This window comes from Gekko japonicus, unplaced genomic scaffold, assembly GCF_001447785.1.
Source record: "Gekko japonicus isolate JY-2015 unplaced genomic scaffold, Gekko_japonicus_V1.1 scaffold188, whole genome shotgun sequence".
NCBI classification, from domain to species: domain Eukaryota; kingdom Metazoa; phylum Chordata; class Lepidosauria; order Squamata; family Gekkonidae; genus Gekko; species Gekko japonicus.
In genome coordinates this window covers 321,476-334,296 of record NW_015163098.1, presented here as the reverse complement: position 1 = coordinate 334,296, position 12,821 = coordinate 321,476, and the positions used below count along the sequence as shown (strand labels likewise).

The following is a 12,821-nucleotide window of genomic DNA, read 5'->3' as shown; positions in this document are numbered from 1 at the left end:
ATCTGTGAGCTTACAATATATGGACCTACAATATATGCATTATCTATGTGCTTAGTATTTTTTTCTATTCTGTGCATCCTTGTGGATGCTGAAGATATCTGTAACCAGTAATATCCTGAAGATTCATTGCTATGAAATAATAGAAACCAACCAGGAATGAATGAGGATTTATATGAAAACCTCCATGATTTGTTTATATAAAGAGTTTATTTTAAATGTTAACGTGCATTGGTTGTATTGCCTCTCTTTAAGTATATGTGTAGTTGCAGCAGTTACACATTCTTAATAACCATAGGTGGGAGTTCCGCTGTCAAAACCGACTGAACCTAACCACTCTCCCTGCAGATATTAGGACCTTAGTGGGTTACACATTCATCTTCAGCAGGCTCTTACGCTGGTTATTTGCTTGCTTTAATTCTTATGATGACTCTTAGGGGATCAATGAAATGATTCCTAGTATTTTGGGCACTATGTTACAGCCAGCTGATATTTTTACAAAAACTTACAGCAGCATCCTGTATTGCAAGACAAAAAGGCAGTAGAACTAGTAGCATAGGCTGTTGTTTATACCGCTGAAGAACAACATACAGGAAGAGGCATGGCATGGTGACTCAGGCCAATACTGCACCAACAAGGACTAGGAACTCGTTTTTAAAGCATAAAGCCTGAAAAGATTTGAAAAATGCATTGGAGGTCACATACAAGTTAGAGAGATTATTCATATACAAACATTTGGGGATATTTCTTGGATAACATGGCCACAGAACCAAAAGTCAACAATATAAACAACAATCTTAGTGCAAGCACAGTAATACAATATGAGTCACATGCAGAGCGGGATGGAATAGGAGCATTGGGGGGTGAAGGAGCAGTATATGGTGGCTTCTGTGGTGGCTTGAATCTGGTAGGGTGTACGTCCCAATCTGGTGACCAGTTGGAGTAACCTAAAAACCACACACAACTGTCAGCCTTAGAAAAAGAGTACAGCAAATCTAAGCAATAATAAAGGCAGTCCAATAATACTAAACGATACGTACTCAGTAATTGATCACGCTCTGGATTCTCTAGAGAGTAAAAAGAAGGCAAAGTAAATATTGGAGCAAATGTAGCGCTTTCTGCATCAGCAATCTCTGCTGCATAATCTGGATAGTGGCCTAGTTTATTAAGCACCCCAAAGCCATTTCTGTTTTTAATAGCAATTTTGTGGGGGTGGGGAATCTCTCAAGACTTGTTAAATGATCTAGTGCAGACCATTGCCTATGTAGTTGAGTGCTTGGTTTAGGTATTATGTTTATCACTTTCTTTTGGCCCCTAAAATGACACTCATCCAATAAACAGCTTACAAAACTGAACCAGTAATTAGCTGGGCACCACTTGCTATGTTGTAAAGAGGAGGCGTGAAAATGTGATGTATATAGCTTTTCTAGAAATGGTTAAATATCTTAGCACAACTAAAGCACAGTAGTTCACTTGTACTACGAAAACTACATGCTGTTTTAGATATAGTACATTTTTCCAGCATTCAAACCACAATGTATTTTGTCTCTGGGAAATTGTTGTTCTTTTTCCAAGCTAACAATAGATTTGCATGAGTGTAACAAGTACCTGTTGCCTAGAGCTGGTGTCATAATTGAACTCAAGAGACATAACTGCCCATTGCTTCCCCTTCATGCCTATATGCCTTTTTGGCTGTAAAGTCAGCACCCCAACTAAAATGAAATGGAAGCTGAAACAAATTTATCAAAGAAGAAATTGGAGCAGCCTAACTTCCCTGTTACACTTTAGCTGGACTCGCTGCTGCAGCTTGCAAGATTGCAAGTTGAAGATAGTTGCTGGCGAGTTGCTGGAAGTAAATCCTATTCATTTTAAAGGATATGTACAGTTGCACAGGAATCTGGTAATAAATAAAATAAGCAGCAGGCATTTTTGTGTAACTGTAAAGGTTTAACTAGATAAGATGCAGGAGGGAAGACCATTGTCCCCAGAAAGCTGGAGCACTGGTTTAACTCTTCCCACACACAAGAATTATTCCCTGAGCTGTTTTAAGACCAGCAAGGAAAAGTTACAACCAAAACAGCCTGTTTTTACCCGCTGCTGAGGTTTTAAAGGGGGGCAGTGCCAATTCCTCTCAGAAAAGTGATGTAGGTTGAAGGGTTAACCTCATACCTCAGTGCCACAGCCCAGATCCAAAATGGATCCTTAGCCGCTGCTCTTTGAGAAAACTGGAGATGTCGGGAGACACAATCACAGACCACCAACACCTTACCACTAGCATAACTTTCATTCCCACTTCTTTCATTCCCACTTCTGATAGTATCCTTACCACAGAGATTCTCTGTACACTTTTCTCTGTTACAGTCACTGCATGGGCTTCCGGTTTTGTAAGGTTTCACTGGATAATTGCCACTGCAATGGTAAGAGGTAATTATGATCTTGGAGAAGAAACACTATTATATTCATTGTGAAATAGTTACAGCTAGCATCAGTGTTCCCTCCAAGCTGAGTTAGTGTGTGAGCTAGCTCACAGGTTTTTAGCCTCCAGCTCACACATTTTTGTCTTAGCTCAGGAAGGATGATCTCCACAATACATAGATTATGCAGTAGCCAAATTGCTTGCTCACAACTTTAATGCCAGTAGCTCATGAAGTAGAATTTTTACTCAGAAGACTCCACAGCTTAGAGGGAGCGTTGGCTAGCATAATACATGGGGATATTTTGAAGAAATTCCCATACCCCAATTACATGTGATGCATTTTTAAAAGCAGAAAGGGACACATTATCTTTCAAGCAGGTGTTGTTGGGTTGTTTTTGGAACTCTCACGGATTTACTTTCTGCAGTTTCAGGCTCCATTACTTAACCATTCCTATATTAACATATGTAAGGAGAAATTCTTTTAAAGAAGGAATAATTTAAAAAGACTATTAAATAGGGATAGCCTTGTTTATATTTTAGCAAATGTGAGGCTATGTCATTGGTTAGATCATTGTTTAGCTTGAGTCACACCAAATCAGGGGAAGACTGCTGAAATGAATTAGTAAAGAAGAAGTAACATATTTGCATGAAGATGATTTCAGTAGTTCTTCCATACATGTTTATTTAGTGAGTGACTAACACTTACTAACGCTGACCTGTATGGCCCAGGCTAACCCAATCTCATCAGATCTTGGAAGGTAAGCAAGGTTGGCCTATGTTCATATTTGGATGGGAGACCACCAAGGAATTCCAAGGTCATGATGCAGAGGCAGGCAATGGCAAACTGCCTCTGAACATCTCTTGCATTGGAAACCCTATGGGGTCGCTATAAGTCAGATGTGACTTGACCACAAGTCACAAGCACAATGGGTACAATCCGTAGCAAAATTCAAAATGAAAATCTGTGCAATACCTTTTGTTAAGACAGACTGAACCAACACAACAGATTGTGCAAGCTTTTGAGTTCTGCTGAGCTCTTCATTAGGTCAGATACTAAACAAACAAAAAGGGGGGGCACAGCTAGCCACATGGTATACTAACCAAAGTCTAGTAAGCATTGCATAAACCATGTAAACAGAGAGGAATAAATAGCATTGTCTGAAAGATGCATTTCTTTTTAATCACCCTTGTTTCTTTTTAATCATTCAATCTGATGAACAGTTCTGGAGAACTCAAAAGCTTGCACAATCAAGATGAACTATGCTTTTGAGTTCTACAGAAGGCTTCACCTGATTGAACTGTTAAAAAGAAATAAAGGGGGGTATGGATTTTGGTTTTGGATTCTGCTCACGGTATTGAGAAATGGAGTTTAAAGCAACAATTATATTTAAATATCTGTATTTAGGATGCTGAATGGAATGGGAAGCCTGTTCTAAGAGGTCTCTTGAGCTGCACCAGGCCCGTAGCCACCGCGGGGCCCATGAGGCCTGCCCCCCTATGTGTTTTTTGCGGGCTCCTCCCCCAATCCTCATCTCCACCTCCCTCACTCGATCGATCACTTCTTCTCCCCCCCCCGCTCTAGATGGCCATGCTCAAGGTGAAGCCAGCCCCAGCCCAGGCGAGCAGGTTGTCAGCAGAGTTTGGCCCTAGGTCAGCCTCCGCTGGGCTGAGCTGGGTGGGATGGGGCCTGGTCTGGCGCTTCTCACTGGGCGGTGCTGCAGCTGTGCAGGTGAGCGGTGGGCCATGGACTTCGACCCAGACAGCGAGTCGATTTGTGCCCACTGTGGGCGGGGCAAAGTGGGAGGGAGGCAGGGCATCCCTGGTGGCTTGGAGCAGTAGCCATGCCACCCCCATGAGAAAGGCTAGCCGAGGCTGCGGGGGGGGGGTGCCAAGTGCTTATCCCGGTGGGAGGGGGGAATGGGAGCAACAATGGGGAGGGCGCTGGCTGGAGGCACCAGGCCATTCCTGTCCCGCCCGAGTAAGGAAGAGGCCACGCACAATGGGGGGGGGGGACAGTGAACCACTCACCGCATGCACCTCTTCCCTCCCATGGCCCCCTGAGAAAAACATTGGCCTCCTGAGCAAAATGTTGCTAGCTATGGGGTTGAGCGGCACTAATAGGTTTGGTCACTGCAGTCAAAGCAGTATCCTTCACATGGATAATGGAACTCCACCCAGCCCTTCAGAATTCCCTTAACAAGAGACAGACTGTTTTGATGCCCTCATAGTAGTTTGGCCTCCTACCCATTGCTTCCCTACTAAAGTTGAACAAACTCTGGTGTGGTACAGCCAGATGTAAATGCAGCAGAACTCGCACTCATGGTTACTCTGTCCTTGCTGGAGCCATGTTCATGTCTCAGGACTGCCTCAAATATGGTTGCCAGGTCCCCCTCCCCCAGGCCACCAGCAGGGGATTGGGTGCTGGGTTGCCAAATTCAGGTAAGAAATAATAATAATCTTTCCATTTATTGATTGCTCAAACCATATGGTTCCCCCCCCCCGACAATCTGGGCCACGCTCCGGTGACACAGCTTCGGGGGCGGAGTCCCCCCCGGGGCCCGATTTCGCCGCGGTGGAAATCAGGCCTCCAAAGCGGGGGGTTTCCCCGCCCCTACTTGGCAGCCCTATGCCCGGCAGTGGCTGTTTCGGATGGTTTGGGGGAGGGCAGCTACATTTAGCAGAAGGCCAAACGGCGGCTCAGCTTGTAGTTGCGGGTGGTTGTGCCTTGGAGGACCTCATCTCTGCTCCAGTACATGGATATGATCTATAAGGGTTATTCTGACTTTGCTGGGTCAGCATGGATGGAGTATGACAAGGCTTTTCAGATGAGGGTGGCTATGTACCCGGCACTTCATTGGGATCAAATCCATTCACACTTGTGGATGCAGATGATGTCCCTGGCCAAGCCCGTCTTGGGGGAACACTCTGACAGTGGCATGCTAATAATAATAATGTGGGAGCTCCACGTTCTCAGGGTGGGCAGGCGTTTCAAAAACGCCCTTTCTGTTGGGAGTTTTCCTTGCAGGGGTATTGTAGCTGGAAAACATGAACTTTTCACCATGAATGTCCTCTCTGTTCCAGCCCTCATTCCTTTCCATCCTGCCCCAAGGCCAAAGCCAGACCTGCCGCTAAGGATGGCAGGGGTGGCAGGCATCCAGAAGGGGGAGGGGATCAGACCTTACCTGGTAAAGGGACCCAGTCCAGTTAAAATTCCGGTATTAGAGCGCTGGTTGTGCCTATATCCTAAGTTTGCTGATAGGGAATACTTGTTAGATGGGTTTAAGTTTGGTTTTCACATTCCCTATAAGGGTGAACGGCGTCCCTTTTTAGCTCCCAATTTGTCCTTAGTTTGGGGGCATGGAGCAGGTGGTTAGAGCCAAGATTGAAAAGGAGTGCTTAGAAGGTAGGGTATTGGGCCCCTTTCCTTCACCTCCGGTTCCCAACCTGCAGGTATCACCCTTAGGTGTAGTGTCCAAGAAAGCGCTGGGAGAGTATCACCTGATACACCATTTGTCTTACCCTCAGCGTGGCTCGGTGAATGATGCGATACCTAGTGAGCTTTGCTTGGTCAGGTAAACTTCTTTTGATGAAGCGATCCGTATGGTCTATGGTTGTGGACGAGGGGCAGAATTGGCTAAATGTGATATCAAATTGGCTTTTCGCCTTCTTCCAGTACATCCAGATGACTTTGTTCTTCTGGGTTTCTCCTTTGATGAGCAGTTTTACATGGACAGGGCCCTCTCTATGGGATGCTCAGTGTCCTGCACTGCATTTGAATGGTTCCGTTCCTTTTGGGAATGGGTTTTGTGTGCATGCATGGGTTTCTTCAGTACTGCCCATTATTTGGATGGTTTTCTATTTACTGGACCTGCTGGATCGGGGGTTTGTGCGCAGTTGTTGTCCAATTTCAGGCAGTTGGCTAGGGAACTTGGTGATCTTCTTCGTGGTCTCTGTGCAGGCCACACACCATGGGTTTCACGCCTACGCTGAGCCCTGGCCGGGAAGCCTAAAAAAGCTTAACATGCAACCTACCCCTTGCGGAGTCCGCCTCAGTCTCGCGCAGCCCTCCCTCACTACGCATGCTCGGTGACTGAAGCAGACTCCACCTCCACCCAGTTCATTATTAACCGCCTCCTGACCAGACGTTATTCTTCGTCGTCCGGGAAGCCGCCTCAGGATTGAAATAACTTGAACCGACATAAGTAATACTAGTGAAAAGCAATCAGTTCTTTCTCACACATAGTCCCGTAGCTCAGGGGGGCTGCCTATGGGACCAACTCTATTTTTTAAACAGTGCCTGATTTGTGCAGCGAAGATCCCCTCAACCGACGGGCACGACCGTTGCTTGCGCTGCCTGGGGGAGAAGCACAAGACTGGCACCTGTGTGTACTGTAAGGGGTTCACCAGTCAAGCTAGGAAAAACAGGGCAGCTCGCCTCAAGGTTTTTCTCTTAGAGCAATCCCTAGCTCCTGTTATGGCAGAGCCCGCTGGATCTCGCCAGTCGCCGCCTCCCCCACACAGTGAGCGGGGAGATTCGGTGCAACGGTCTCCGGGTGCGTCTTCGCATAAGAAAGCGAAAGCAGACAAACAGCTCAAGAGACCTGCTGGAGCTCGCCAATCGCCGCCTCCCCCACACATTGAGCGGGGAGAATCGGCGCAACGGTCTCCGGGCACAGCTACGCAGAAGAAGGCTAGAGTAGACAAACAGCCCAAGAGAGGGGCTGGGGCGAGCAAAAGCACCTCAAAGACTAAGCACTGTGGGTCAGTGGTTAGCACAGGACATAAGGAGATCTCGCAGCCCGTGGACAAGCATCACCAGTCAAAGCCAAAAGTACAACCGATACTGGTGACTGGCCTATCCTCTGACTCTCCCTCAGTCGTGCGAGTAGATACACAAACGCTGTTGCCGGGATCCAGCCAAGCCCGGGTGTATGCAGCACAGGCACGATCTCCATCGGTACAGTCGGTGCCGCCGCTTCAAATCCTGGCAGATGATGGGTCCACACAGGGAAGTCAAACGCCAGACCGCTCTTACAGTGTGCACTCGCAATACCACTCCCATGGATTCGACTACAGCCCACCTAGCGAGTACTCAGGGCTTTCTCTGGATGGGAGGGGGCGTTGGAGTCCTGCTCTGTCGGTGCCGGGCCCCTCCCACTGTTCGCATTATCATGCCGGTCAGCGCCCTCGCAATGCTCGAGCACGGTCCCGTTCTCCTTCCCGCACAGAACAGGGACGCCGAGAACAGCATACTGAAAGGCACTCCCGATGGGCGGGGGCGCATAGGTCGAAGCAGTACGTTCTGTCTGAACGGCAGGGACCATCTGGCAGTAGGGGACGCTCCCCCCTATCAAGACCGCCTCAGTCGTATAGGGAGTCGCAGTATCCCGATGACAGGGAGGAGTTTGTGCTACAAGACACGCGACGGTTCTCTTCCCCAAGGGAGTCGGGAGAGGACTCAGACGCTACTGATTCCCAGGGTCGCGAGGAGACTGAGGACCCGTTGGCAGACGACCCCGAGCCACAGCCCGTCATCCCTGCTCAAGATGCAGCTAAAGGTTTCACAGACCTCATGCAGAACTTGGCAAGGGCACTGGGTGTTCAGACAGACACTAGCTCGGAGCAGGTCACAGATATAGTGCATGACATGTTCAAGGCAGATAGACCGGCTCCCCTTGTTTTGCCTACACTGCCAGTACATCAAACTACCCTGCAGGAAGCCTGGAGCAGGCCAGCGTCGGTACCGCAGGTTCCAAGGCGATATGAGAGTATGTATAGGGTGCAGGGAGAAAATGATGTCGGTCTGCAGTCTCAGCCTGAGCCAAACTCTTCTGTGGTGCACTCTTCATCAAGGATGAAGCAGTCGCGGTACCTGGCCCCACCTGACAGGGAGGGGAGGAAAATTGATTCTATGGCTCGGAAAATTTACGCTGCTACTACGGTCGCTTCAAAGATGCAAACTTACATCTCCTACCTGTCGGCGTACATCTTCAACTTGTCAAACAAGGTAGAAGGGCAGCTGGATTACTTGCCAGCAGATGTAAAAAGGGATGTGTCGGTCGCTATACAAGAAGCGAAGAGAGCTGCGAAACAGCAGGTCGCGACAGTTAGGCACACTGTGTCTTGTTTCTCGCGTACTATGGCCACAGCGGTGGCTCTTCGGAGACATGCCTGGCTCAGGTCAACTTCGCTCCAGACAGATATCAAGCAGAGGATCGAAGACCTCCCTTTTGATGGTTGCGGATTATTTCATAAGACTACTGATGACGTCCTCAAGGATGTTGATGAGAGCCGCAAACGGGCGAGAAGTCTGGGAGTACAGGGGCAGTACGTGCAACGGACGCAGAAGCAAAGAACGTGGAGGCCACAGTTTGCGCGCCGCCCGCGATCACCAAACCCATCGGATACCTGGAAACGCCGCCAGTTCACATCGAGGCAACAGTACAATCCCAGGTCTAAAGCTGCCCAGGTGAAAAGAGCTCCACAACAGCAACAAAAGCAGTCTTTTTGACGGTGTATGCGACCCAGCCGGCCACGCTGTCTACACCGGCACCATGAGGACTGGAACCCGCCTGCTACCCAACCTCAGCGAGTGGGAAAACATCACCACCGATCATTGGGTATTGACAATAATCAGGGTGGGATACGCGATAGAGTTCGATTCATGCCCCGCGACACCCCATATAGTGACTACTCCGCCATCTCAACCTCTATGGGAGGAAATAGAGAGCCTGTTGGCAAAGGGAGCGATAGAGCCAGTACCACTAACCCGACAGCGTCTGGGGTACTATTCAAGATACTTCCTAGTGCCAAAAAGGGACGGAAAAAGACGCCCCATATTGGATCTCAGAGGGTTGAACAGGCACATCGGGAGAAGGAAATTTCGAATGGTCACGCTCCAGACCATCTTGCCTTTGATCCCTCCAGGTGCGTGGATGGCGTCAATAGACTTAAAGGATGCTTACTTTCATCTTACAATACGCCCGCAACATCGTCAATACCTCCGATTTCAAGTGGGTGGCCGCCATTATCAATACAGAGCACTCCCTTTTGGCCTGTCCACCGCGCCACGAGTCTTCACCAAGTGCATGGCGGTGGTGGTGGCTCACCTAAGGGTGAAGGGATTGCTGATTTTTCCGTATATCGACGACTGGCTCTTCGTAGCATCGTCACCAGAGAAGCTGCAGCAGGACATCAGGGAGGCATTGAACCTCTTAAGCCGCCTGGGCCTCTGTGTAAATTACCAAAAGTCGATCCTAACACCAACGCAGAGAATCGAGTTCATTGGGGCAGATATCCATACGGGGACATCAACAGCTTACCTCCCCAATGGCAGAGCGGTTACGCTACAGGCAGTGGCAGCAGATTGTGTTGCTTGCCCGATACAGAGGGCGAAGGTGGTGCAGAGATTGCTGGGACTAATGGCTGCAGCAATTTGCGTCGTGCCAATGGCAAAGCTCAAAATGAGGAGCCTGCAGCTATGGTTCCTCCGCAACTACAACCCAGTATTGGTGCACGCTTCCCTAAGACTTGTTCTTCCACCACAAGTTGTACAATCTCTAAGGTGGTGGACCTGCATGGTCAATTTGCTACAGGGCGTGCCCTTCCTGAAAACACCTGCAGAGTTGACAATCTACACGGATGCCTCCCTATGGGGATGGGGAGCGCACTGTGGGAAACTGACGGTTCAGGGCCAATGGCCCAAGAAACTCAAGGAATGCCACATCAACTACCTAGAACTGCTGGCAGTGAAACATGCACTGTTTTCCTTTGCACCAATTCTGAAGGGAAAAAGGGTACAGGTTGCGACAGACAATACAACTACAATGTATTACATATTGAAGCAAGGAGGAACGGCTTCAGTAGCGCTCTGCAAGTTGGCGATGGAGCTGTGGAAATGGTGTCTGAAGTACAGCATTCAACTAACGGCAGTACATGTACCGGGAACAGACAACACCAAAGCAGACGATCTGAGCAGAAGGGCCACAAACCAGCACGAGTGGTCCCTGAAATGGGAATGCATGGAGGGCATTTTTTGCCAATTCGGGTGGCCGATGCTGGATGCCTTCGCGGCAATAGAGAACGCAAAATTCCCGTTGTTCTATTCAAAGGCCCGTCCATCGAGTACTCTGCTGGGGAACGCCTTTCTGCACCAGTGGACAGGACACCTGTTCTATATGTTCCCTCCGATACCACTCATCTCCCGAGTACTGCAGAAGGTCAGGGTCGATCACACGTCACTCATCCTCATCGCACCATGGTGGCCAAGGCAGCCGTGGTTCCCTGTTCTGCTGGAACTGTCGAAGGGCAGGTACAGACGTATACCTGTCAGTCTGGATATGTTGTCTCAGAAGGCAGATCCTACACCACGACCCCGCCTTTTTCAAACTGACAGCATGGAGAATTCAGGCGTGACATCATCGCCAACAGTGGCGGGGATCATGCTGAATGCAAGGAAACCCTCTACGCGTAGGTCCTACAGACAAAAGTGGTCACGTTTCGTTGCCTTTGCAACAGAGCAGAACTCTGACCCTTGTCAAGCACCTATAGAAATCTTGTTCGATTGTATAGGAAGGGGCTTAGTTACTCTTCGATACGGGTGCATTTGGCTGCGATAGCAGCTTCCCATGACCTAGTAGATGGGAGATCTGTTTTCTCTCATCCGATGACCAGGGTATTCCTTAGAGGTCTGTTGAATACCCACCCACCAAAGAGACCATATATACCATCGTGGAGCCTGTCCTTGGTCCTCTCAAAACTGATGGGGCGACCGTTTGAGTCATTAGCGACAGCTCCTATACACTTGGTCACGTGGAAGACAGTGCTGCTAGTGGCTCTAACTTCGGCAAGGAGGACGAGTGAGCTCTGTGCTTTGAGGGTTGACCCTCCGTACACGGTTTTCCATACTGACCGGGTGGTATTGAGGCCTGATCCTTCTTTCCTGCCGAAAGTGGTGTCACCTTTCCACTTATTTCAGAATATCACCCTGCCAGTATTCTTTCCCAGACCGAGAGATGACGGCCAGAGGGCGCTGCACTCGCTGGATGTGCGGAGGGCCCTAGCTTTCTATCTGTCTAGGACTAAGGAATTTAGGAAGGATAGTAAATTGTTTGTATGTTACTCCAAACCAAAGCGAGGCCAAGCAGTTTCTAGTCAGAGACTCTCAAAATGGGTCTCCTCTGCTATTACCCTATGCTACCAACTGGCAGATATGCCACTACCAGGTGTGCCAAAAGCCCACTCAGTCAGGGCGGTGGCAACCTCCGCGGCCTTCTTGGCAGGCGTTCCATTGCAGGATATCTGTGCGGCCGCTACGTGGTCTTCCCCATCTACGTTCGCAACACACTATGCTATGGATGTTAGGGCTAGAAGGGATTCCCATTTTGGTCAGGCAGTTCTCAAATCCATTTTTTGCTAATAGGTTATTTCCAAAATGTTTCTCCCTAGGAGTTTTTGTCAGATGTTAGAACTGCTCCTTGAGCTCATAGTCATGATTAAGTGTTTACTGTTTTGTGAAAGGGAAATGTAACAGGGGAACGATATTTATTAAATTCCTGTTTGGTTAATTGATTTTCTTTTTCCCTTGTTGCTTGCACAGGTTCATAATAAACTACGAAATGTTACTTGCATTGTATGCTGTAGTTCTTCGTAACCTGAGCTATCTACTGGTGGGGTTACAGATGCCAGCACCCGCCATCCTAGTGATGTTCAGCTTGCAAGTCACCCATGGTGTGTGGCCTGCACAGAGACCACGAAGAAGATAAACAGGTTGCTTACCTGTAACTGATGATCTTCGAGTGGTCATCTGTGCAGCCACACACACCCACCCGGGCCATCCCCGCTGCTGACATCTACAGGTCGGATTGTCGGCGGTAGGGAAGGTAACTGGGTGGAGGTGGAGTCTGCTTCAGTCACCGAGCATGCGTAGTGAGGGAGGGCTGCGCGAGACTGAGGCGGACTCCGGTTGCATGTTAAGCTTTTTTAGGCTTCCCGGCCAGGGCTCAGCGTAGGCGTGAAACCCATGGTGTGTGGCTGCACAGATGACCACTCGAAGATCATCAGTTACAGGTAAGCAACCTGTTTTTCCTTTAGCTGGTGAGAAAATGGAAGGGCCTAGTGTGGTCTTAACCTTTCTCAGCATTGAGTTGGACACTGTGCAGCAGGTTTCATGCTTGCCTCCTGATAAATCCTGCAAAGGCTGTGCAATTCCACAATAGGACTAAAACGCCCTCATCATAGGATGCGGGTTACCCAGGGGATTAGGGAGGACTTATTAGTTTGGCAAGACTTCCTGGCTTCATATAATGGGGTATCCTTTTGGAGAAATGATCTCCGACTGGAAGCTGAACTGCAGGTCACCTCTGATGCATCAGGTTCTTCGGGCTTCGGTGTCTATTTTAGGGGACAT

At 48.8% G+C, this 12,821-nt stretch overlaps 1 protein-coding gene across 1 annotated transcript in view; it reads right to left on the bottom strand.

Moving 5' to 3' along the window:
• Positions 1–336: 336 nt before the first annotated feature.
• The window catches only part of LOC107106507 (glioma pathogenesis-related protein 1-like), a 30,468-nt gene continuing 17,983 nt past the window's right edge, over positions 337–12,821 (bottom strand). Inside the window, exons 4-6 of the mRNA XM_015406670.1 lie at positions 2,324–2,406; positions 1,038–1,064; positions 337–944 (exon numbers count right to left, since the gene is read on the bottom strand). Of these exons, the coding sequence (XP_015262156.1) occupies positions 715–944; positions 1,038–1,064; positions 2,324–2,406 (340 nt within the window). The 3' untranslated portion in view covers positions 337–714. The remainder of the gene's footprint in view (positions 945–1,037; positions 1,065–2,323; positions 2,407–12,821) is intronic.